Source organism: Oreochromis aureus, linkage group 23, assembly GCF_013358895.1.
Source record: "Oreochromis aureus strain Israel breed Guangdong linkage group 23, ZZ_aureus, whole genome shotgun sequence".
Classification (NCBI taxonomy): domain Eukaryota; kingdom Metazoa; phylum Chordata; class Actinopteri; order Cichliformes; family Cichlidae; genus Oreochromis; species Oreochromis aureus.
In genome coordinates this window covers 31,625,540-31,651,878 of record NC_052963.1, presented here as the reverse complement: position 1 = coordinate 31,651,878, position 26,339 = coordinate 31,625,540, and the positions used below count along the sequence as shown (strand labels likewise).

General features: G+C 41.0%; 1 protein-coding gene across 4 annotated transcripts; it reads left to right on the top strand.

The window, feature by feature from the left end:
- Nucleotides 1-1,655: 1,655 nt before the first annotated feature.
- Nucleotides 1,656-26,241, top strand: btbd8 (BTB domain containing 8). 4 transcript variants are annotated; one of them, XM_039606625.1, is made up of 19 exons: nt 1,656-1,732; nt 2,561-2,682; nt 4,571-4,750; nt 6,039-6,163; nt 6,531-6,648; nt 8,898-8,987; nt 9,686-9,766; nt 9,853-9,949; nt 10,639-10,727; nt 12,297-12,399; nt 12,891-13,073; nt 13,182-13,352; nt 15,274-15,403; nt 16,381-16,442; nt 17,033-17,576; nt 18,196-18,283; nt 19,912-20,036; nt 20,121-22,067; nt 25,302-26,241. In XM_039606625.1, the coding sequence occupies exons 2-19, from the start codon at nt 2,576-2,578 to the stop codon at nt 25,799-25,801; spliced, it is 4,740 nt and encodes a 1,579-aa protein (XP_039462559.1). In that variant the 5' UTR covers nt 1,656-1,732; nt 2,561-2,575; the 3' UTR covers nt 25,802-26,241. The 4 variants fall into 4 exon arrangements, with proteins under 4 accessions (XP_039462559.1, XP_031613713.1, XP_039462560.1 ...); XM_031757853.2 differs by lacking the exon at nt 1,656-1,732 and adding an exon at nt 1,741-1,993; XM_039606626.1 differs by lacking the exons at nt 1,656-1,732; nt 2,561-2,682; nt 4,571-4,750; nt 6,039-6,163; nt 6,531-6,648 and adding an exon at nt 7,380-7,405 and having other exon boundaries at nt 8,898-9,447.
- Nucleotides 26,242-26,339: the final 98 nt, after the last annotated feature.

Here is a 26,339-nt window from a genome sequence, read left to right as displayed (position 1 = left end):
TAACCTGCAAAAAACTCCACAAAAAATTGTGGAACATTTTCAGAATAATGTTCCTCAGCATAAACTTATAAAGACTGAATATCTCATCACTGACAGTACATAAAGTTGTCATAAGATTCAAAGTATCTGGAGTAGTCTCTGTGCACAAGGGACAAGCATTAGCATTAGACGCCCACGATCTTTGAGCTCTCAGGTAGCACTGCTTTAAAATCATGATTCTGTCATGGAACTCACTGCATGGGCTCAGGAACACTTCCAGAAATCACTGTCTGTGAGTACAGTTTACTGTGCCGTCCACAAATACAGGTTAAAACAGTTTTTTCTAGTCAGACGATTCTAAATTTGAAATTTTTGTTGGAAAACATCAAGGTGCCATCGGTCCTGTAAGGTATATACAAGTTTGAAAACAACATAGGCTCCCATTCAGAGAATGTCTTTTCAGCAAAGTCCATGTATATTTCAGTAAGATGATGATAAACTGGATACTTTGTAGTAGAAGAGTCGGGTGCTGAACTGGCCTGCTTGCTTCCAACTCAGAACCTTTTGAACCTTATGAAATGAAAAATTGCAAATCATTGCATTTTATTATGGTTTACTTTTTATACAGGTCTTATCGCTTTGCCAACACACACGCACTCAGTGCTGTTCAGGTGAACAGCATGTTTCACACCACGGGACGCAATACTTTGTATGGTTTTTATATATATTTATGTAGAAATCTCAATAATTGCAATTTAGGTTATAGACTTAGCAGATACGGCTGCAGTTTTTTACATTCTGAACAATCAAATCTTGCCCTCATGAATGACTTGTGTTTGGAGAATACAATAAACATTATATATTCCTATATAACAAGTATCTACATTAATAATATGTAAAACTGCACTATAGTTATTAGAAAGTTTACAGTTTACTTTCATTCTCACATATATAGTGATTATACCGAGTCTATGCCCAGTGCTACATTATTCGTATTTATCTATTTTTCTCATGTACAGTAGCTACTGTACAGTGGCATCATAAACTCGGACTAATAATCCGGGATGGAACAATGACGTAAGTGCTAGTAAGGCGAGCTAGTTCATTTGCTGCCTTCAATGACTCCGGTAACTCAATAGAAAACAGGTTTATATTTTCAGGTTTCTATTAACTGGATATTATAATGTATGTATATTTGAAACAAAAACAAAAAAAGCCTTTAGCTTTTTCAAAAGCAACATTTTTTATATGACACTGTGAACCACAATAAAATATGAAATATTTATGGGTGGGGTTTCACTCTAACTTTTCATAATTATGTTTTTTTTCTAAATGTGTTGAAATCTTCATATTCCTGCCATATATGCCCGCTCCAGTACGCGACCCTCCTCCTTCTAGTTGTTTGATAATTCTAGTTTTTTCTCTTGTTAATGTCACTTTAGCATGCTTTCATTCTTTCTGTATTTATCATCACTTCTACTATATAAAAGAAAATAGATTTCAAAATGTGGCGCTACATTCCATGTCTCTCATCTCTGAAGTATTCACCCAAACAAACCCGTCCATTCTTGGCGTTTCTGTTTAGAAGAGGCTGTACGTGAATGCATCGTTTTCTTTAGCTAGGTAGCTTTTTAGGTGTACTGCGCATGTGCCGAAGCTTCCGGACTTATAGGCTTGTCCACTCCTTCTTCGTTTGACAAACCGCGTCGTAGTGGGTGGCGAACAGCGTGTAGCAGTGATGTCAACAACATTGGTCAGTGGGTCAGCATATTCGTTTATTTTAGCCTTAACGAGCAGTTACCGAGCCTCGTGCTCGCAGGCAGCTATCGGCTGGAGTTAATTTGTGCAGGTGTATTTTTTTTGACGAGGGTAGTTAAAGGTTAAAGAGGGTAACTTACTGTTAACGGTAGCTCCTCGTAGCTAGCATGCTAGCAGCCAGAGGAAAATGAGATTGATTTGCTTACAGTACCAACTGGAGCCCACAGAGAACGAGGAAACACCTGGGCTAGAGCAGGTGAAGTTGGACTCCGTGTATTTAATTTTGTAAAAGGATTGCTTTATTGAGTATTAAACTTCGCACAAACAGAGACTGGTTTATATTTGTGGTGCTGGGTGTGTTTTCTGTTGGAAACACACGAAAGCAGGTATTTTACCATGGATAACATCATCATCCTTTTTAGTGGTACGGCTAAATAAATTTCTCGGTCACGTAACGTGATGAATTTGTGTCGTTATTGCGGTCACAGCTTCCAGGTTTCATTGATTTCGCTAAACTTGGCTAACAGCGCCTCTTTGGATAGAAAAGGAAAGTGAATATGAGTCAGCGACTGTGGAGAAAGATGGTATTGCAGCATATGATTACGAAAAAATAGGTGAATGCAGTAGCCTTTTGTTGTCCTGGACTATGTGACAGCACTTGTCAGGTGATCCTTGTTGGTGTAGTTGCCACAGTTTGTGATGATCTGCCTCACTTTGTCATAGCGTGCACACAGCATGCCACTGGACGATTTGGTTCTCATTCCACCAGAACACCTTTGAGTTCACAAGCTGAAGTGTGTCTTCCCTCTTGTCTCACTTTTAGAGAACATAACACACCATGATCACCAGTGAGGCAGCGAGACTCGAATTCCAGGTCAAAGAGCGCAAACACAAGGATCAGCTGAAGAGATGTTTATCGTCTGCTTTGTCTGCAGACCTGAACAGGTAAGGTGTCTTACACTGACCCATAAAGCTCAGTGTTAAAGGGTGGGCTTTGACACATATGCCACAAGTTTTCATCCAGCTGTCCAAGGCAGTTCCGAGCTGGCAAAGGATAAAATTGACCAGTTCCTGTGTCCAGTAATGTGAACTTGTAGAAAGAGCTGATTAAATCAAACAAAAAAAGACCCCTTTTAGCTTAATGAATTCAATATCAGATTTTGCAAATAAAGAGAATCTTCAATTTAAGATTGAGTTTTATGACTTTACACCAGGGAGGACCCATGCAGACATGGGGAAAACATGCAAACTCCGCACAGAAGGTCCCTGTCCAGATTGCAGATTTGAACCCAGGACCTTCCTTTGCTGTGATGCAACAGTGCTAACCACTATGCCACCTTTGTATGCTTCTTAAAAAAATATTTCTAAGATTCAATTAAAAGCTTCTAAAAAAAAGCAGCAAAATGTGGTTATAAAAATTAAAGCTGGAGTTAAAATCTACTGTCTGCACCTTGAAACCCAGACTAGATTTTCTGAATGTTCAGTGACACACACACACTCATAGCATTTAAGCCGATTGCACAGCCTGTCAGACAGCTTTATTGATTATAGATTTGGTGTCACACTGGGATATTCATCACTATAACTGAGAAAAAATAACTTTAGCAGTAACTCCAGTGCTGTTTAAATGTTAAGAGTATAGAGCTGTTTTTCAGACCTGTATTCATTCTTTCTTTGTGAAATAGTAACCCATGTCATCTCACATATTGTCAGTATTTCTTTTTCTGTACTGTTGGATGAAGGCACCTGACATTTTCTTGTCTTTTTAAGAAGCTTCATTGGCATATACGTTACCTACATGTACTTACCGAACATTTTGACACAGTCTAATAAATGATGTTGTTTCACAGCCAGTGCTCTTTTGAATCAGGCCAAGTTTTCCTTTGGGGAAAAAAAAGATTGCTCTCCAAATGTCTCTTAAGCGTGCTTGGCACCATATTAGAGTTAATAATAAGAAATGACAGAAGTGTATTTGTGAAAACCATAATTATTCATGATGTGATAAAAGAACACAGAAACAGAGGAAATATTGTTGAATAACCTCTCGAAGGTACAGTGTTTACTATATTTAGTTACTTTCGAACTTGCATTTAAGAAATGTCGTGGGTGGGGCTTTTCCTCAGATAGTAGGATCAGTGGATCTAGAATATAAATCTTGCAAAGTTGCACTTGGTTTTACAGATGAATGGAAACTCTGGGATGTGGAACTCCTTGCTGCACGGGCAGCATTTCTAATCAAAGGGTAATACAAGTGGACACAGCACCAGAGTTTGAAGTCATAGTGTCCAGTTGGCCATCGGCTGACTGGTTTCTGGCTCATTGGTTATTGAGGCTGGATGAGATAATAAGACCACCTCAGGACTCTGTGTTGTTGGGCGACCGTGGCTCAGGGGTTTGGGAAGCGCATCTGTAACCGGAAGGTCGCAGGTTCGATCCCCGGGCTCTCTGTCCTGGTCGTTGTGTCCTTGGGCAAGACACTTTACCCTACCGCCTACTGGTGTTGGCCAGAGGCCGATGGCGCGATATGGCAGCCTCGCTTCTGTCAGTCTGCTCCAGGGCAGCTGTGGCTACAACTGTAGCTTGAATAGTGGAATTGTAAAGCGCTATATAAATGCAATCCAATCATTATTATTATTATTATTATTCTCAAGTGGAAAAATGGGCCATCAGATGAATCTTCAGAGCCTTGGGCCTTTTCTTCATTGTCTCCTTTCTGTGTTTGTTCTTAAAGATCAATGAAATATGAAACTGTCTCCCAACTTTTGTTGTTTTATTTATTTTGTTAAACACCCCTGATAAAGTGTTGGTAAAGTGTTGTGATGTGTTTCCCCAGGCTACTCCAGGAGGAACTGGAGGCTGATGTTTCTCTGTATGCTGGCTCTGGCTCGATCCGAGCACACAGAGCTGTATTGTTGGCCAGAGCTCCTGATGTCCTTCAGGGACAGACGCACAAAGATCCCATCATCATCCATCTGCCAGACTATGAGCTGTCTGGGCTCAAAGATTTCCTTAGGTAGGTCATTTCCCTGAGTATACATGAAACCTTTGCTCTACATCTGCTTCCTAGTAGGGGTGTTATGAGACAGTAGTCATTCCCTGATGTGTTATCTTTGCTGCTTCAGTGTCTGTCTGACAGGGGGCGCCAAGTGCTCCATATTTATTCTGAAGGGCTGGTAATCTTGATTCAGTGAGCTCTGCAAATGCTGCAGCTATTGAATAATAAATTACACTGCTCATTTTCAAGTTCTTGCTGAGACGCACAAATACCAAACTGAGTTTTAACCAAAGCCTTGCAGCGCAGGCTTTGATCCAATGAATGGAGTCTCATTAGCAAATTAAAATTAGGACAAGAAGCCTTCCTCTTATGACTGCAATGCCACAGAAATGAGAAGTCACTTTAAAACTTCTTTCACAGCAGCACTACTTATTCTATTACCTAGTTCTGGAAGAGGTTCTTAATAGTTAGACATTGCACTCTAAATAAGGTCATATAGAAACTGCTGCTACTGAAAGGGTTCAGCTTTTTTTTTTTTCCTGCTATAGAGGTGGGAAGCAGAGTGAATTTTTGTAGACGGTGAAATTTAAATGAAACCTCACACAACCTTATTACTAAAATGAAAAAACTGCTCAGAAATCCTTATGAAAATGACCACCATTGTGGTGGTGCAGGAAAAAGTGATCTGTTCAGCAGTGTTACCAAATTTGTTCAAATTTTACTTAAACTTAAACTCATCCTGTGTGTCAGTCTCCTTTACAGTGTAGCTAAGCATGTTGGTTAAACAAAGAACTCTAAATTTTATATATTAATTCAGGAGATTAAGGGAAAGAAAGAGGTGGGGAGAAGCAGTATTTCTGGATGTTTATTTGAATTAGAAGACTCAAAAAAATTAAATCCAAAATGAGCAGATCTCAATTAAGTGATTTAGTGATTACACCATCCAGTTGGCTTGGGAAGATGTAAAGAGTTTTTGCTTTTTCTTTGTTTTTGTTTGTTTGTTTGTTTTCTTTCTGGGAGAAACCACTCAGAAAATGTCTGTTTGGTTCGTTTTTCTTCCTCTTTTGTTATTCTGACTGTAAACATGACTCAAACGGATACAATAACACAATACCCAGAGCAGAGCAATCACCTTTCAGAAGCTGTTAGGGCAGAGGTCTGGCCTGCTAGCCTCTTTATTAAATGCTTCACTGAGCAGGAACAGCAAATCCGGCACACTTTAGATCGCCTAGCTGCATCAGATGAGACTGTCATTTAAATATGTATGAAAGATTCTTAATTAAATTTAGTCTTTCCCCCCCTGCAGGCGAGTTTACACAGCAGACCAGAGCATGTGCTCGGCTCCAATAATCCCAGATGTTGAGGGCTCCGTGCCAGAAAGTACTCTGCCTGCTCCCGACAAAGCAGACCTTCATAGATCCACTGAATCAGGTAAACAGATCCAGCCTCTTTTCCATGAAGGGTTTATTTCAGGTTATGTGACGGCTCAGCTGCTCAGCAACTCTCCCGCCTCCACTTTCTTCCCATCATGTTATCTCAGCCATAATCCACTTAAGAGCTAATCGCGTTGAGATCCCTGTTGTTGTTGGTAATTACAGGATTGCCATGCTGTGGATAGTTCATGATTTTACTTTGGTTTTATATTTTACAGTATTTTTTAAGGTGGTTTACTGAGCGCTATCTCATATACACACATTCTGTGTGTGGTCTCAGCAGATTAATATAAGCCTAAAGCTTTCCTCTTTTTTCACCTTCCACTTCCTGTCCTTCCTCATTATCCTTCTCAACTTGTGTGCAGATGCTGTTGTTCTCGAGCCAGCCTCTGGCCTTGGAGCTGACCTGCTGGATCTGTACCAAAGGGGAGAGCAGTGTGACATTACCATCCAAGTAGCAGATCAGGTCTTCTCGTGCCACAGGTAGATCTAGTCATGGCAACATTTTCAGCCATCTGTATCCAAACATTGGGAATAAAAAGAAAAGAAGGTTTTTTTGTAGCTCAATTTACAATTATATCTATGCTTATATGATCATATACACAAATTACCCTTTTTTTCACCATAAATCAAAACGTGCAATTTGAATGAAAGCAAGTAAAGATTAAAACACTGGGATGTGTTATATGAATGAGAAAGTGAGGTGACACTGTAAGACACAGTTAAGTTAATTCAGGTCATTTCACTGAATTAGAGTTGGCCAAAAATCGGCGCAGTATTTGGATCGGATATTGTTTGATTCTGACTCAGAAGGCTGAATTAGGCTGAGCACGTAGTGTCTGTTTTATTCTTTGTTCATTACACCACAGTTCAGCAGCAGCAGCAGTGCACTAATGGCTGGCTTGAGAGCTAATATAGTATGGAAGAAGGTAATACAATTTAGAGGTATTTCACATCTGCTACCCCAGCAGCTTTGCTTTGTCTCTTTGCAGCTGACTTAACTGCAAACTCCAACCAAGTGACTGAAAGCTCTGACCATGTTGCTTTCTTTGTCAGCTCCTCTCTTTCTCCTTATGTTTGGTTTAAAGTTTGTTGGGAAGCTTAACATTATTACACGTCACCTGTCTCTTGTCAGCTGTTCCCCACAGGTGAGGCTGGAAAGGAAAAAACTAGGATGACCATAAAATAGTATGCAGTAAAGACTCACCGAGCTCAAATAAAACTCGAGCAAATATTTTTGGTGAATAACATAAATAAGTTCATTTTGTCTTTCATCTTTGTCTGATGTAATTTATTCTTTTAATAATAATTACCAATCCAATGTTCAATCCAGCAGTATTGAAGTCAAGCCTGATGTTTCCTCACACATAAAGGAACAATTTATAGTTTCTTGATCAGAGTGAGGAATGCAGATTATGGACTTTTTACAAGTATTTGATAGGTAGTCAGTATCAGCAGTATCCAAAAACCAAAGTATAGGTATTGTTTTAAGGCTGAAAAAAATTGGCTTGGTATATCTTTATTTGCCTTATTATGTTCTTTGTTTCCTCTGATACATTTCCCACAGATTCTCTAAGTGTTATGTGTTGATGGGATTGAATTTAAAGCGCCTAGGTGTGATTTCCATCAATTTCTTGGTTATTTTTTGGTTCTCATAACATCGGAGGCAGCGTCCTCACCTCAGCACATCACAGCCACATTTATCAGATGTTAAACAAAAAGGCGCTTGTGCGTATGCTGTTGACTCATGCAAATGTGAAGCAGCGGTGGTGGGTGGTCATTCAGCAGTGCAGAGGTTGTAGTAGCTATGGAGACAGGATTTTCCCAGCTCCTGCTCAGGGGACCCATTAGCCAGCAAAAGCTGAGCAGATAGGAGAAGCTGGGCTCTTTATCTTTTTGTTGTTCTTTTTTTGGGGGGAGGGGGCTTTCTGTGTGGAGTTTGCCCGCTTGGTGTTCACTGGATACGCCAGCTTCTTATGGCATGTCCAAAAACATGCATGCTCAGTCAGCTGGTGATTCTAAATTGGCTGAAGGTGAAAATTTGAAAGTGAATGGGTGTCTGTTTCTGTCTGTTAGCCTTGTGATGGACTGGGGACCTGTCCAGGGTGTACCCTGCCTCTTGACTAATGAACACATGGGATAAGCTCACCATGACCCTGGATTTAATAAGTGGTAAAGAAAATGGATTGACTGTTAGAGTTCAGCTGTAGTCAACCAAAACTATTTGATCACCTGAAACTGTACCTACTGTTAAACCAATTGACTGAAGAGGTATCTTTACCTTAACAAAATCTGCCAGAAGCATTTGTGAAACAAACTGCCTTCTTTCCTATTTAGCCTAAGAAAATCAAATGTGGTTTACCACATTTAGACTTTATTTTACACGCCACTAATATTTGATAAACACTGCCATAAGACAAGAAAGAAAGCAATGAGGACTCAAGGGTGTACAGTAAAAAAGGAATTTACAGAAAAATCTCTTGTGTCTTTAATGCCTTTATAAATATTCTAGTCTCGTGTATTTTTATACCAGTGATGGTACAGTCAGGTCAGTGAGAATAAAAATAGCCTTTAAAGATTCAAGAAAACTCAATATCTTTTATTTTATTTTTTTCTTCTCGCTTGTCACTTCAAAGCTGCTTAAGTGCAAACAATTTCAGTTGCAAATGATGTAAAAAATAAATGGTAGGTGGCTCTCTGACATGCAGCTGTCTGCTTTATTGGGTTTCTAGGGCAATCCTGTGTGCACGATCTCAGTACTTCCGAGCAATGCTTAGCGGGAGCTGGATGGAGAGCTCCAGACAGCGCATCACTCTGCAAGGGTAAGGCCAGTACATCAGCATCACATAGCAGCAGGACATAGGGATCAATAATACACCTCCACTTCTGGTCTAACGTAATTTCTGAACTGTGCAGTTGCATATAGAGCATTAATTATTCATGCGTTGCTACAGAGGTGGCTCTGCACTGTATGTGGTTTCACTCACAATGCCATGTTTAACTCCACACTTCAAAAACAGACACAGACAGCCGGTGTGCTGTCAGTGAAATCTCATATAGTTGGCTCAGATTTCAACCAAGCAAAGTTGGAATGTTTCCTCTGCGAGGCACATAAATGTCTTCTCATCCTTTTCCTCCTGAAGAGCCCCCGCTACCACCCACCCACTCAGCATCGCCATCACCACCCGCATTCTCCTTCTTTCAGAATGGCAGAGGCAAATGAAGCCCATTTTTCCCTCCAGGGAGAGACGTGTCACACACCTCAGCATTACTGATCTAAGGGTAACGGGGAAGACAGAAATCAGAATAGAGTGCCTGCACATGTAGGGGAACCTGTGAGGCCCCTACATTGCACATGGATTGAGTGTTGCATGATAAATTGATTTTTATTTACCGGCTTATTCGGCTTTATAGCCAAAGAAATGTGCATAGCTCGAGAATATTAGAGTGAGATCTGGGACAGTTTCGTTTGTTAACCTCCAATTCAAGGCTTATAAAGAGTTTGTTTTAATCTTTTTAGCTTGGGGCCAGATGAGATGGAAATCTTGCTTCAGTTCATGTACGGAGCCATTGTGGATCTGCCCAGAAGGGCCAGTGCCAGGTATTGTATGTACACGAAACTGGCAGAAATAAAACTCAGAACCAAGAAAATATGCTGACCTGGATGTGGTGTCTGTTGTTCCACAGTCAGGTGGTGCTGGCTGCAGACATGCTGGGTTTGGAGGGGCTGAAAGATGTAGTGGAGATGGTTCTGACCCGAGACTACTGCCGCTTCTTTCCTAAGGTCAGCTGGTGACGAGCAGAGTACCTTGATGGATGGATTTCATGGACTTGAATGAAAATGTCATTAAGACCAGCATGTCATTGAAGTTTGATTTTTCAGATATGTTGAATTTATGATCACACAGCAAAAAATAGTTCCAGCCTTCACACACAATCTTCACACAGTCATGTGTCTTCAATGGCCTGAGAAAAGTCCCTAGTTTAATGCAGGATGTGTCCTTTTGTTATGTACATATAGTATGTGGCATTATGAATTAAAAAAAAAAAAGTTGTGGTGGTTACTGTCTCCACACATTTAGCTTTACGTGTCCTTAGAAAATCTCTTCAAAAAGGTAATCGGCTCTCGTTTTCTTTAGTCTCTAAGTCAGGGGTCCCCAATCCCAGTCCATGAGGGCCGGTGTCCCTGCAGGTTTTAGATCTCACCCTGAGTCAACACACCTGAATCACATGATTAGTTCATTAGCAGGCCTCTGGAGGACTTCAAGACATGTTGAGAAGGTAATTTATCCATTTAAATCAGCTGTGATGGATCAAGGACATCTAAAACCTGCAGGGACACTGGCCCTTGTGGACTGGGATTGGGGACCCCTGCTCTAAGTAGTGAATGCTACTGCATCCTAAATGAAACTGTTTGAAAGCATTTTATATACTCTTATTGCTGTTTTTTTTCTTGTCTGTGTGCGCTTGCAGCCAGCTGATGGAGTTCAGAGAACAGTCCTTGAGTGCCTCTCTTTCACACATGCCTTAGGCCTTCAAAACCTCCATATGCAGTGTAAGCGGTAAGTGTCTGCACTCAGCACTGTTTGGGCAATTTAACAAGACTCCCACACTTTTGGAAGCTTTCTTACGGCTTAAAAACGCATATACTCACAAGGTTTCCATCTCTCCAAAGAATGGACTGCTGTGTCTTAGCCTGGGCCTGGCTGGAGTCTATTCAGTGCAGATGTCCAGAGTAGCAAATCACACGTATAGACTCTAAGGTTCCCGTAATGGTGTTTCAGTGTTGATCCATTGAGGTGTCTGTTACTGCCAAAACTCTCAAACTTAGAATCAGTCAATATGAGATTTTGTTTCTTTTTTTCCATCATCCATTGTGAAATGCCGCTGTGGCTTAGCTCACCCCATTGGCTTTGTTTCTCCTTCTGAGATTTGTTTGAGACTACAACTACACAGCATTCATTTGACTGATCTTTTGCTGATTGGAGTTATTCTAAATAAAGTAGTTCTTTATTTAGCACATTCTTTATTTGTTACAAAGTTTATTTTCAGTTTTGATTCATTGTTTACTTTTGATGTTTCTGATTGAGCTATGGCTTCAAGTGATCCAGAGCACTGCCTTCTTAGGACCTTCACCCAGCTGTGCTTGACGCCAAGAAAACAGGAATTTGACTTGTGACTTTTTCACAAATTTATCTCATAATTTATCTTATAATTGCCAATGCATCATTCATAACTCTCATAGGAGTTAGACCTGTGCACAGGATGCGTAATACCAGGGGACCTGGGATAATTATTGCAAACAAATATGTGATATTTGTCCCATGCTAGGCTTGTGTATTTATAATTTCAGTGTAATTTACCAACCTCTTAATATTAATGCTGCGTGAATTGATGTCTGGGTGTCTACATTTTTTGTTCTGATGCTGTGTTTCCCATTACAGAGCCTTTCGTGGCGTGTTTCAAACTACCACAGTGCTCAGTAAAGGAGTTTACTTTGGCAACCAATGAAGCTATCACATCATCACATGAGAGTAAATGAATTTTGCTTCAGTGGAACAGTGAAGCTCAAAGAAATCTGGTGTTTTGCACCAAAACAAAACACCAGTTTTACAGCAGATATTACATATTTTTATTCTGCTCTCGGATTTTATACACTTCACATGTGATGTGCGTCTAAGTCTTTTTTTCAGTTTCGCATCTGATACTACTGCACACTGTGGTGTTGCACTCTGCAGTGAGTGGGCAAGAACCGTGTGAATGTAGGTCAGAGGAATCGGATGTGTTGAGGGAGGCTGTGAGCTGGCTGTGATGGTTCTTATTTGAAGTGGTGTGTGTAGATGTAAGTTGTGGGGAGGAGGGGGTGCCCTTGCCCCGTTGTGTCTATTGAGTCTGATGAGTCACGCGACTGGGATGGTGAACCGAACAGTGCTGTTCTCTGCAGCAGTGCATTACCAAGCCTCTCATGCTCACTCACTCATTCATTTTTTTTTTTCTTCCCTCAAGCAACACTGTGCTGGCTGATACTCAGAGCCTCAGGGTTACGGTGCAGAGAAAGTATTTTGGAATAAGTGGTAAAATTGCTGAATTGAAAATTACCCATCCTATTAATCTCTAATATGTCATTTTAGGTGGGTTGCAGAGCATTTTGTGAAAGTCTGGTGTGAGAGGAACTTCTCCCTGTTGCCACCTGAACTCCACAGAGCCTGCCTAACAGCTGTAACTGAAACAATGGTGAGTCTGTCCCTCCCAGAGTCGGCAGCTGTAATTATTCATATAATAGCACAAGTATCATCAAGCTGTGGTTTGTTTTTTGTTTTGTTTTGTTTTTTTCACAGGAAGGAAATTTGAACATGATCTAATTAAAGATGACCTTTATTAAATTCTCGGTTATTAATGGGTGGGTGATTGAAGAATATGATGCAGACAGATGGGGAGTGATCCATCCTTTTTATTCATAATTGAGTCGTGAGCCTGTCTTACATCACTCCAAAGGAGATAGTGAGCATCCTGCGGGGGGGAGGGGATATATTGCTCATGCTTGCCAAGTACTAGGATTCTGTGCTGGCCAAGAGTGGTTGCACAACGCGGGGGAATCCCTCAATTGATCAATAGGTCCTGGGCACGAGTAAAAGAGTGGTTTTGTATAGAGTTGTGCTCATTCATCTTTAATTTGTTTTGTCACGTAGCAAGAGTTTCTTTAGCTTATAGATGTTTCCATGCAGACTGTGCAGAATGCAGTGACCATGCTCTGTGGAACTGAGCAGCTGATTGGCTCTCTCCCTGAAGTCAAGTGGGCCCAACAGGTGAGAAGCCTGGCCACAGAGCTGCAGGATGAGAGCCTGCGTGTCATTGTGCAGCACTTCCCCAGAGTCACCCACACTCAGGCTTTCAAGGACCTTTGCATAGTGAGTTGGTGAAGTAGCCATACAAATACACTTTGATTTATTGTGATGGTCTGGAAATGTAACAAGAAGCAGCCCCCATATTTATCTCTATGTCTGATTGCGTTACAGAGAGAAGAGTTTACTAGAGAGCCCACGCTTTTAAGGAAGCTTTGTTCAGCCATCAGGGAAGGTGTGACTGTGGATAACTGCTGTGACCTTTTCACTGCTGTGCACTCGCTTTGCAGAGATGACTTTGAGGGGGATTTTTGCATGGAGAGGCGATTGCAACAACCAGAGGAGGTGAAATGAGTCACAATTCTATTATATTACTGTATCACATCTGTGTAGTGCAGTTCAAATGAAACTTCCTTGCTTAGTTCAGTCCATGTAGATCTGTAACATTAATTACAATCAAAGGTGGGTAATAGTAAGTCACCTAGACCACCTGAAAAAGCAAGCAAGCAAATTTTAGTTCGCCCAGGAAATGTTACGCCAATATTTTTGTTGACAAGTCAAAATCATGTTATTATGCAAACATTATTTTACCCTCGTATTTAATAATCTGTTAAATCAGCAACATTATAGGAGGACTAAATATTCTAACATTATGTTTTATTAATGTACGACACCACTTAACTGTTGGTTCTAAGATTTTTCGCAGCCACTTTAAGTGGTAGGTAATGGGGGAGCACAAGGAAACAACCCTAAAAAGGCAAGGTGGAAAATGAGAGACAGATGATGTTACAGGATTTTAACATGCAACATGGATGTTGCATGTAGCCTGTGTCAGAGAAAACAAACATACTTTACCACTTTCTGTACAATCAGCTGGATGTTAACCTGCAGGCAAAGAAGGCTACTGGTGGTAGCACTGCTAATGTTAGCTATGTTCAGCAAACTAACCTGTGTGGAGTGTTGCACATGCCACAAAATGTGGGTTATTGGTTAAATATTTGTTGACACATGTGAGTCATGATTTGAAATAGTTTTGAAATATACACACAATATTTAATCTTGTCAGCGAAAATGTTCTCAGTTTTGAGATTCTTCTTTTTTAGGAAATTAGTCTCCAGAAACATCCTTCATATTCTCTTCTTCTGTCGGAGTGTAAATGCTTGCACACAGATCCCACCGCCACATGGAGAACTACACGTGTGACAGTTTCTGCTTGGTTGAGTGTTGGTGAACTTACATGTACTCCTAGTAATCTCCTAGCATCTTTCACCAAGGACAGAAGGCTTGTAATATTCATCCTGTGCATCCAGTGTTTATTTATTTATTATAATTTGCAGTTTGTTTGGTTTTTTTGTGGTCACTTCACCTTTTCTCTTTAATTTTGCCCTGCACAAGAGGTGTGGGGCTACACTGAAAGTTGCAAGTGAAAGTTTACACAGTCTTTTTGTATTTAAATCAGGAGGACTAATGATACTACACAAAATGCAATGCAAAGACTGAAACATCTAAGATAGTAAGGAGGAAAATAGTCACACAACTCTTAATCCTGTGACTTTTGGAGATTTGGTGAAATATTTTACAGTTGTATTTTTAATTTATAAATTACAGACATGACAGATCAAACATTTCTAGAGGCCCCTTGTAATATGTTTTCTATAGAAAAGGAACTAAAATGGAAAAAATGTGGATTCTAATTCTGAGTTGCATTAACAAGCATAGAAATAGTGGCATGCAATGTGTCCCTGTTTTGTTAAACACACTAATAAAACCATTCAAGCAGGAACGTTAAGCTTGTGAGAGGACTTGCAGGAGAAAGTGACCTGGCTGAACATGTCAAAGCACATAACCCCTCTAAATACTGTACAGTACGGCACAATGGATTAAGCAGAGGGAGACTGTGACGTGTAGCCCTCACTAATCTGCGTACCCTGTGTGTCTGCCAGAGAAGGGTATGTGTTGTGGGTAAGGCGGAAGAGGTGGAGATCGCTCCTCCCTACTTGTCCAGCCTTGTTTTTTAGAATCAAGCGAGGAAAAAGGAGTGTCTGCATCAGCCCGTGACATCACAGATTTCTCTCAAGGGAGCCCAAGTTGATTCTGCAACAGAGACGGGGAAGGAGAGGGAGGGGGCAGATTCAGCGAGCAAAGGGAGAAGGGAGGGGGTATTTGTTGCCATGGAGAAGGGTTCTTGAAGCAGCTGCTGATTCGCTTGTGCTTTAGCGCACCCCTTCCATTCTTCTCCTCCCTCTCTCCTCTGTATTACCGCCAGCCGTTCAGGCAAGAGATTTGTGCGCTACGCGGGCGGCTCTGGACCTTCCTGCTTCAGACGTTTTACGCGGTTCGCCACACGCAGGGATGGGAGACTCTATCATCCAAACACAGAGAGAGGATACTGGCAGGTAAAGAATTTTATTCCATTTATGGGACCTATTATATCCAGGCACACAGAAGGTTCTTAATGCGGTGTGTGGATGTAAGTGGGGTTTTTTTTTTTTTTCTCACTCTCCCTAACCCAGCCTAGTGCTGAGGCAGTGGTTCTGCATCATTAGAGAGGAACCAAAGCTCCGAAGCATATGCTGTTGGCTGATTTAATACTTCTTGGCTTCTTTCTGCACTGTAACCTGGCCACTGCTAACCAATTTATTGTCTAGCCAGGGCTCTTTTCTACACATTTAAGCTATATTTAAACAGTGTTTGGCAGATGTGTGCACAGCAGTATGGTAAAGGCACCAGATACGCCATGCTTGTTTTTTAATGGGTGTGAATGAAAGGCTGGATTCTTGTTTTTTGTCGTTCTGCACTGCTTTGCACGTACTAATAATACACTGCTTTCTTAGAAGTGTGTTGAAATGTACTGCATGAATAATGAATTTGGCTGGTATTGGTGTGTGCTTATTACTGCTACATTTCTTGCCTATTGAAATCAGAATCCACTTCTTGCATGCAAACATAACAGATGCACTTTTAGCAAATAGAGTAAATTTCACTTCGCTTTAATTTTTGTCAGTATTAGATATGAACTATAGAAATGGCCATCCTCTGTCTGGACGAATGCTTACCAGACACAGGTGACCCATCAGTCCACTGATTTAATGTTTGTTTCTTTAGTGGTAAACATAGGGTGTGGAAACGGGAATTTGTGAATGAACAGAATGGCTGCTTTAGCTCAGATAACGAACGAGACATCAGGACGGCAGGATTTTAAAAAAAAAGAAAGAAAGAAAGAAAGAAAGAAAGAAAGAAAGAAAGAAAGAAAGAGACAGAAAATGGTTTCACCTTTTTCCTCTGTGTTATGCTCAGATTTGAATATTGGCAGAAGTCTGATTGGCTTATTGAAATGAAATTGATTTCATCCTTTTTTTTTTTTTTTTGACAGATGCGATTGATAAAGGGGACAGTCGAAGACTTGGAAAAAAGCCTGTATTCACTAGTTCACAGGTAATATTATTAAATGGTTTGTTTCCTCATTTAAGGTCCTTTTTTTTATTTATTGTGGTTGTTATTAAGGACTCGGAGTTTTATGATTGCGAGGCTGCTTTAGCTCAGAGAAAAGTTGTGACCTGTCTGTTGCCATCAGATGCCATATGTCATCATGGCTTTACCCTCACAGGAGAAGGATACCGTATGAAAAGAGCAGCAGATGTGTCGATAAGATAAGCTGGATGAGGCATTTCAGATAGACATTGCCAAGATATTAGGCACGAGTGGTTAGGAGCAGTGGAGCTGCTAAAGATTTTTCAGGAGGTGGTTTGAAGCAGTGAGAAGAGGAATGTTCAGCTGATAGATTCTGAGTGGAAAAAAGAAAAAGGGATACACAATAGAATTCATAGCTTAGCTCTAACTATAAAGTGCTCAGGCGGCTGTATAGATCTCAGAGTTGATAGATGGCATCGTTTCTAATGGTATGCTCTAGTGTTCCGTAGGAAACTCTAATATGATTTACTTTCTTAAGGCGTGCTCTGTTTTGTGGCTTATTAATTCACTTCAGTAATACTGTTACATAACTAATGTGCTTTTTTCCCCTGCAGTCAAGGGCTATAAAATGCCCTTCATCTGCACCTGAGAGTCCTCCTGTTCAAAGGACCCAGCGGGTGTCTGTAAACAGAAACCCTTCCTCTCGCAGTGCTGCATCAGTCATGAAGTCTGATGGACTTGGGGCAGCTAACAAACCAGGGGATGGTCAAACATCCAAGGCAAAGAATGTGAAGAAAGCAGCAGACAGAGGTGTAGCAGCTAAAGCAAAGACAGCATCAGCTGGGGTGCCAGTTGTCAATGGCACGGGAGCTGCGGGAGCTAGACGTGATATAGCCAGTGCCAATGGCCCCAGAAGCTCTCCGGGGGCTAAAGAGCATGAAAAGAAGCCAAATCCAGGTGCAAGGCCTAAAACCTCTCCCACGGGCGGCACATCTGCAAGCCAAACAGCAGGAACGAAAACTCAAAAGAGCTCAGCAGGAAAGGCTGACAACACTGCTGGCACCACCCAAGCCCAGCCCAACACTTCATCCACATCAGGCAGTGCATCTCCAGAGAACTGTGCCAGCAGTCCTCGCAATGACACCCACTCTGTTCCAGGTTCACATTCTTTATTGACTTCTTTACATTCTGACTGACACCAATTACTGTATAGTACATCACAGCAGCCAGGCTGAAGTGTCAGTGAGTCAGCTCCAGGGATAAAACTGTAGCTGAAATATGAAAGGGCCTCCAGACTAATTAGTATGATCAAAGTGGCGTTGTGGCCAGGAGGGATTTTGTGGAAGACAAGGGCAGTGTCATATACGAATGTTGATTCATGAGGAAACAAAGTGCATGTGCCTGTCCTTGGAAACAAAACAGCAGAGGTCAAAGCCCTTTACAGCTGTCACACAGGGTGGTGTGACTGATTACTTTGAGCTTTTTTTACTGAGTGAAGCTTTAAAGAGGTTCGGCAATCCCAAATGATATCAGTGTTCACAGCTCAACTGGGCCTCAGCTGGTACAAATGCAGCATCAGTTGTCCCCCCCGTACTCCACCCTGAAAGCAACTGCCTGTAATGTGAGCTTAAGCGCTAAGAGCATCTACATTAGGCCACCTTTCTATTATTTCCTTCTACTCTCTTGTTTTTTTAATATAGTTGGAGGGATAAAATTAGTGCACTCACAAACTTCTGCTTGCAGCAGTTCTGCATGTGATCCATGTTCTTTGTTTTAGGTGCAAAGCCCAAACACCAGGCCAAGGCAGTAACCAAATCCCCAATGACAAAACCACCTCAGAGATCAGATGCAACAAAGACTAGCAGGTGAGTTTAACTCTAGCATTGCAGCACTTAACATGTTAATATATTTAGTCAAATGCTAATGGTTGCCCCTTAGATGTACCCATTTGGGGGCTTAGTATCAAATGACATTCAAGTAAGGTTTTAGTATGTTAAATGGACTGTTACTTGTATATCTTTTTTCTCCTCTAACTGAGCACTCAAAGCACTTTTTACTCACTCACTCAATCATGGTCAAACATTCATGCAAGGCTTTATTCTTTATCTTTAAGTGCATGCACAGACTCATGCACTGATGGAAGCATAGGGAGCAATTTGGTCCCAAGGACCCTTACATAAGATGACCCACTCTACCTCCCAAGCCACAGCCAGCTGTTCACTTCAAGGGTTTGGGAAAAAAACAGTCACTTCCTTTTGTATTTTGGTGGCTAATAACTTTCTGTAAATAAGCAGCTTTAAAAGAAAAGTGTAATAAACAACGCTCTTCTATAACTCAAATTTCTGTGACCAAAAAAACAATCAAACAAACAAAAAAAACCCCACTTCTGCCACCTGCAGTACTGGAAATATGTCAGAAGGTCAAAAACAACTCAGTCACCCAAATAGAGATGTGAGAATGCAGAGTGTTAGAATTTTGTGTTCATGTATATTAAACGCACTGTAAAATAAGCACATCCAGCAGACCCTCGCTCAATCTCATTGGTTTCAAGCAGTCAGTATGTAGAAAACCAAACATGCGTGAGACCACATGTTTAGTAATGTAAATCTAGGGCAATTAAGATGTGCACTGCAGCACACTATTGCCTGATTTATTTATTTATTTTTTAGGTCACATGTGGCTGTCAGGAGGATAAAAGCAACTGTGTAGTGTATTCTGACAAGCCTGTTATGGGTCTTTCAAAGGTGTTAATAATATCTGTTTCACAGTCAGCATCACCTGACGTCTGCATCACAAAGGAGCACATTAATATTTCATTGGCTCCCCAGAAAGAAACCAACAAATCTTTTTTTTCTGGCTTAGCCACAAATAATTGAAAAATATCTTTGTTGCATTTTTGGGTCAGTTTTGAGTTTTTATCTGAGTGTGGTGTGGGTGGTGGATTGTGTTGAATGGCTATCGCTAAATTGTCTTTTCACATAAATTTTTGTGAGAAAACTGATCATGTTTTTTTTAAATTTGTTTGGGTTTTTTTGTTTGTTTTTTGCTGTTTTTTGCAGCTATCGGAGGAAGCTTCTGTAAACCTCTGCTGTGTAAATTCTCTCCTAAGATCTCAGCTAAAAAAGACATTTTGACCTTGAGCCCACAGCATGTCTCAGACTGTAAAAATGTCCTCTGTGTTTGTGTTCCTGAAGTCTGACTTTGTTAAAAAGCCAAGAAAAACACCCTTCACAAGGACACAAAGTAGCCACTAAAAGTTCCTTGGATTTATAGTCTGCTCATGTCTCAGAAGCTTGCCCTTGACCAAATTGGAGAAATAACATTGCTGCCCCCCACTGGTGTTAAATATTAATTCTTGATTTGTTTTTTTTGCAGCTCTTCATGTAAATATTTTTATGATGATATTGTCCCGGAGTGTTAATTAAATATTTGTTAAATAAAAATAATTTCCTCACATGGTTGATTTTATTGCTTTGTCTGCCTGTTTCATCAGTCCATCCAAAAAAGCTAGTGGGAGAGAAACTAGCAAATCCAAGACTGGTCCAGAAGAGAAAGTGGCCACTGCACTGACAGCAGCAAGAGCAGATACCAAGGGAAGGAGCACACCAGATCACCATGGTGAAGTTTTAAAATCTTCTTAATTTGTCTGTCTTTACACCATTTGCATAGTATTAATGTTCTGTCCTTTTTTTTTTCTTTAAGGCTCCAAACATGGATCCTCCATAAGAAAAACAGCTTCTCCCAGGAAAGAAGATTTCAAAGATCCTTCAAAACCATCAGCAACAGATAAAACAGTTAGTGAAACTCCTAAAAAGAAGATCACAAAACCTGTTTCAGCCACTGGAGTCTCTGCGAAGTCCAGTGCTAAACCAGCAAAAGCCTCCTCAGCTCCTTCCAGGCAATCCTCAGTAGCAGCTGCCAAGTCTGGATCAAAGCCAAAAAGTACTACAGAGTTATCTACAGAGAAATCTTCACCAAAAGCTGCAAGAACCTCTAAAACCTCCGGTACAGCTGCTGCTGCCTCCAAGCAATCAGAACCTAAAGGAAAAGAGACAGTGAATAGTAAAAAGGCAGACTGCGAAACAGAGCTGGGTCCAAACGAAGGCTCTGGAGATGCTGTTGAGCAAAAAGATGTTGCACAGTTAGTACCCTCTGTTCAGCTTGCAGCACCTAGTACACAGCCATCAAACCAGGATGGAGAAGAGTCACGTCATCTAGAGTCAAGCCCAAAGCAGAGTCTCCAGAAGTCTCAAGTACAGCTGGAAAACACTGCTGATGGAGGAGACAAGACCAGTGATGCACCAGCAGCTAAAAACACCACCCGTGTCAGTTCTCCTAAAGCAGACGTTTGTAAAAAAACTGAAGGAAGCAAAGTGAAACAGCCTCAAAGCAATGCCATCCCAGCTCACATCAGCGAAGACGTTCATGAGATCAGCTCGCCAAATTCCCCAAGAGACACTCAACAGCCCGTAGATACCCCCTGCAGCGTGGGAAGCACTGAAACCCCTGTAGAGGATTCTTGGAGCGGCATCCACCATCAGGTCAGCCCAGAATCCGAGACCGGCAGCACACACACCACTTCTTCTGACGACATCAAGCCCCGCTCAGAGGACTACGATGCTGGAGGTTCACAGGATGATGATTGCTCCAATGATAGAGGCGTGTCCAAGTGCGGCACCATGCGTTGTCACGACTTCTTGGGTCGCAGCAGCAGTGACACCAGCACGCCGGAAGAGTTGAAGATGTATGAAGGTGGGGCTGGGTTGAGGGTGGAGGTCCGCCTGCGTGGGAGAGAAGCGGAGACCACCAGCGAGGAAGAGGGAGTAAGGCGACGCCCTCGTTCCTGGTTGCAAAGAGATGAGGTGCCAGTGGAGGAGGAGCACTCAGAAGTTGAGGCCACTGTGACTGTAAAAAGTGTCCCTGACCACCAGCTCTTCTCCTCTGAGGAGGAAGATGAGGAGGAGGAGGAAACAGAAGACGAGCGGTCAGAAGTTGAAGTGATTCCAGGTCAGGGTCCGCTGTTGCCAACCGAACCCTCACCACACTTTCAGGGGATTGTCAACCTGGCTTTTGACGACGAAGGTGTGGACCAGGAGAATGAGCAACCAGACTATCAGTCATCTAACTTCCGTCGGTCAGTGTTGCTGTCTGTCGATGAGTGCGAGGAGTTGGGCTCAGAGGAGGGCGGTGTCCAAACTCCGCCTCAGCAGCAAGATGTGACTCCCTGTGATGTTTTTGAGAATGACTCTTCAGCTCCTCAGTTCAGCGGCGCCCCTTCCAGTGACCAACAGAACCACCAGCCACATCATGTTGAAAACACAGGTATGAAGCACAAAAAACCTGAGGAGGACCAGGAAGAAAAATCTGTATTCCTTACAGAGATCCAGGACACCACGCAGAAGGAGGAAAATCACATCCAGGTAGACAGAGTGAAGTCCAGCTGTCCTCCCATGGGCTCTGACACCAGAGATACGCCTCCCCAAGAACGCCCATGCCATCTGGATCTACGTCACACTGAACAGTACAATGGAGGGATGAGCAAAAATTACTCCAATCCTTCAGAAAGCAAGAAAGCTGATTTACACCTAGACTTAAATGAGTCTCAGTTGACAGGGGACTCTCCTGTACATGCTGCACAATCTCCAGCAGGTAATGTATGATCTCCGGATCCTTCCTAGACCCCAAATCCAAACCCATCTTATCCCCCCAATCTCCATCAGTGAAGGTATATTTTATCCCCACAGGATTCATTCACTTTTACTTTAATTCCTTTACCTTACTTACTTCCAGTATGTACCTTACCCCACCTTCAGAAAAAAGGATATTACAAAGTGTACTAGTTTAGTAACTAGTAACAAATAGAAGTTCAAATTCAAATAAAATCTATAGTCATAATTCTTTAATAGCTAAAAATTTCTCTCATCTCAGCCCTCTCATGTAGCTGGTGTGAATTTGAATTTGCAACATCAATATCCTTTTACAGATGGAAATTGGTCCCATCAAAGCTGTACATCTTTTAACAACTGAACTACCTTTAGTTTGAGGCATGTAGGCCCAAACTCAGTTTACACATCAAAGGGAAAAGCAGTGTACATTTCATTAAAAATGATCATAAAATTGTATTTGCCTAAAATAATCTGCCTTGTTTCTGACAAGGCTTGTGAGATAGGTTTTTCAATGCACTTTTATGTACATAAAAAAATAATTTTTTTTAATCATTTTTGTCATTTCTTTTATGCAGTGGAAGAATCTTTGGCCGTTTTAAGCCACAGATCATTTGAAATAGCTGAAGGTGCTACATAAAGCATTTTAATACCAGTTTATCGATTCATTTTCGTTTGCTTGTATGATTCCTCACATTATAAGACCATTGTTGATCATTTTGTTATGCCAGTAATCAAGATATTTTTCATAGATTTCACTGGCTGCTGTATGAGAACATGCTGCTACAGCACCTGTTTTCTTTCTGACACTATTTGTGTTGGTTTTTCTGTTGGTGTATTCTTAGGGATAAATTGCACTGTAGCATGTAGCTTGGCTTTTTTTTTTTTTTTTTTTTTACATGGACACTTGTACTCCAATTCTAATTGTATTAAAAGCTCAAAAATTATAAATTGCTAATTATAAATCACAAATATTAGAATAAACATTTTGTCTTGTTGGAATTTTCTGACTGACTTTGATTCAGTTGAAATAAACCTAAAAAATCGATCAGAAGAAAACTGGACAATGTGAACAGTTTAACTAAATGACTTTCTAGCTGCATCCTTCCTGTTTTGACGCATATCAAGCAGCAACCTTCAGGGCTGAAAAATTAAGCCAGGGTGGAAGTGTTAAAAACAGTTCCTCCGATAATAACCACCTGAGGCTGACTCCAAAGTCACACCAGATCAGCTCCACTGTTGAATTGAAAATAACTCTGTTACAGACTGGATAGTTTCTGTCTGTGTGAGTGAAATTTTAGTAATTTATTAGCCTGTTACTCAGCACTACATAACAGGTGCAGTTTATTGATACAGCTTGTTAACCAAGCATACAAACATCAGCTGATAACTTGGCACTCCAAGTCTAAATATGCTCATCTCTTGCTCAAGAATCAATGAGCTTTCCAAGTGCAATGAGTCCATTAACCAGTAGGTGGCATCACAGCTTTTATTAGAGTATGCTTTAGTGTAACAGCAGTTTCTGAGCTCCACTGTTCCCCTGCAGGGTTTTTTTTAAAAATAAAACTACAAGTACTTAAAAAGAGGGAGAGGATTTAGCACAACATAACACTGACTGCTGCACTGAACAGTAGACATCCATCTTCTGAGCAAAAACATGGCAAAGTGACGCATTAAGAAAAACTAATGCATGACGCATTGATTCACTTTCACGGTTGTCACAATGTTGCACTTAAGTGCTTCTACGCATGGAAACACCAGACTGTAATAAAATATGTTCAATGTCTTATTACATGTAAACAGATTACCTCAAACCTTCAGTAAGACTGAGAATCATGTGTGAGTGAAACTGCAGCGGAGTGATGTTTTGTTTTATTTTTTTGTTCATAGTAATTACACTCATAGATGAGTTTATTTTTTTGGTGTTAAAATGCTATACGTAGCACCTTTTCAAAATTGTAATCAGGTAAATTACTTGTTAGGGTTTTTTTCTTTTCCTTTTTCTTCCAAATCTTTGGAGAGTGACTACCTGACTTAAAAGTCCAAATATACAAAATGTTTGTACAAAGTAGATGACACCAAACTGCCACTGCTGCTCAGAAAAGATTGTTGTCCTGGGAAATGTTTCCCTGGCTTTTCTTTTTCTTTTTCTTTGTATTCAAGATTGTACCTCTTTCTGATTTTTGTTTACCTTTTTTTTAAATTTTGCCCAGCACACATGCATGCCGTTGTTGAAATTGCTTTATCATTACCATGCACCATCCTTGATTTATGTTTTATATTTTGATTTGTCCATTATCTTCCATCATACCCAGTAGACCTGTGTCTAGTAGAGGTCCATCTTTTAAGGAAAGTGTTTTGTTGTCTATACACCTTCTGTTCAGTAGGTTTTGTGTAGTGTCAGTAGCCTCCTCTGTAACGTGCGTGACGTGTGTCTCGAGCAGTCTTCATAGTCCTGCCATGTCTCTCTTTTTTCACTATCATATTCCTGAAAAAGAAGTCCTGCTGCACCACTTCCAAGGGTTTATCCCTATGCAACCGTGAAATATTTTGTAATTATTCGTCTTTTGCCATTTTTGTAATTTGTTAAAAGTAGAGAAGACAAAGAATGTCTAAAGAAACATGGTGTTATGCCATCTTTTGTGCAACTAAGTAAAAGCATTGTTGCTCGCATTTCGGTTTCTGTGACAGTATTTAAGTCTGTTTTTTACGTCTGCCTGCACGTGAATATCAAAACATATCACTGTTACTTTCTGGCAAATGCAAAGCTCACTGGTGCTGGTAGTGCATGGCTTACTTTGTTTGAACAGGTGGATAAAGAGATGCATCCTGCAAAGCAAACCTCTGTATATTACCTTCAAAGCAACTGTTTGCCTTTTGACGTGCATATCTAAAGTGATGAGTGATTTTTGAACTGATGAACTTGAAATTTGTGGTGATAATCATATGTGATCATCAGTATCACTGCTCGCTCACTGTGTTGTCGTCACCTGACATCACTATGGGGTTTTTGTGGGTTTTTTGGGTTTTTTTGTTTTGTTTTTGGTTGTGTGTTTTAAAGGGAACAGTTGCATTAAGGGTAAATTTTCTGCCATGTTTTTTTTTTTTTTTTTTTTTTAAATTTTAGTTTAGTTTGCAGCGATTAGTCTCTGAAATGAATAAAAGACCTGTGCAGGAATGATTCAGTTTGTCATTGTGCAGTATTGTCAATTGTTTTTAGGGGACATTGGTTGTGACAGATTGGATCAAAGCTGCAAACATGACCGCCGACCATCCAAAGCCCTGTCCCCCATTTACGAGATGGATGTGGGGGAAGCTATTGAGCACTTTTCGGACAAGGACAGGAATGTTAAACGGCAAGCAGAGGAAGAAAAGCAAACGGGGGATGGGGATAAAAGCAGCGATTTTGCCGAGCGGGACTGGAGCCTGCTCAAGCAGCTCCTGACAGACCACGCGTCCAATTTGGGTGTCATAAACCCCGTACCTGAGGAGCTCAACCTGGCCCAGTATCTTATCAAGCAGACTCTGTCTCTGTCACGTGACTGTCTGGACTCGCAGGCCTTCCTGTCCCCAGAGAAGGAGACCTTCAAACGTTGGGCGGAGCTTATCTCACCCATGGAGGACTCCTCCACTAGCATTACTGTAACCAGCTTCTCTCCAGAAGATGCTGCTTCTCCACAGGGAGAGTGGACCATCGTGGAGCTGGAAACACATCACTGACTTCAGAGGAGAGCCCTGCCGGACAGTTGACGCCTTCTGTTTGAACTGAATGTCATTACGTTGATTTTTGTCTTATTTTATTATAATTTAAAATATCGTTTTGTCTCTGTTCTTATGACTGGTGTCTTTTGTTGGACTCTACGGAACTCTGGATTCTGTTTATTTGCATTCCTCATAGTGCCCTTATTGGGCTGTCTCTCAACACAAACAGGCTTGTTATGCATGCTGACATTTTTGTATGTTTGACTGTTTCATAGGTGTTGCTTCAGAAGCTCTAGAAAAGAATAAGGGTCAGAACTATATTTCCTTTTCAGAAATATCCTTTGTTGATAGTCTTCTAATTATAATAAGAACTGAATTTCTTAAAGAAGAATAAAATTAGCCTCAAGGCTTGCATTTAGTGTCATACTGAAAATAAAAGTTTGTGTTTCTGAAAGAAATGAGCAGTGTGATTAATAACTTTGGGTCAAGTTGACTCCTTTGTGCATTTTTTTTTTTCATACCACGGCTGGAAATTTAAATATGCATAGGCACTTGC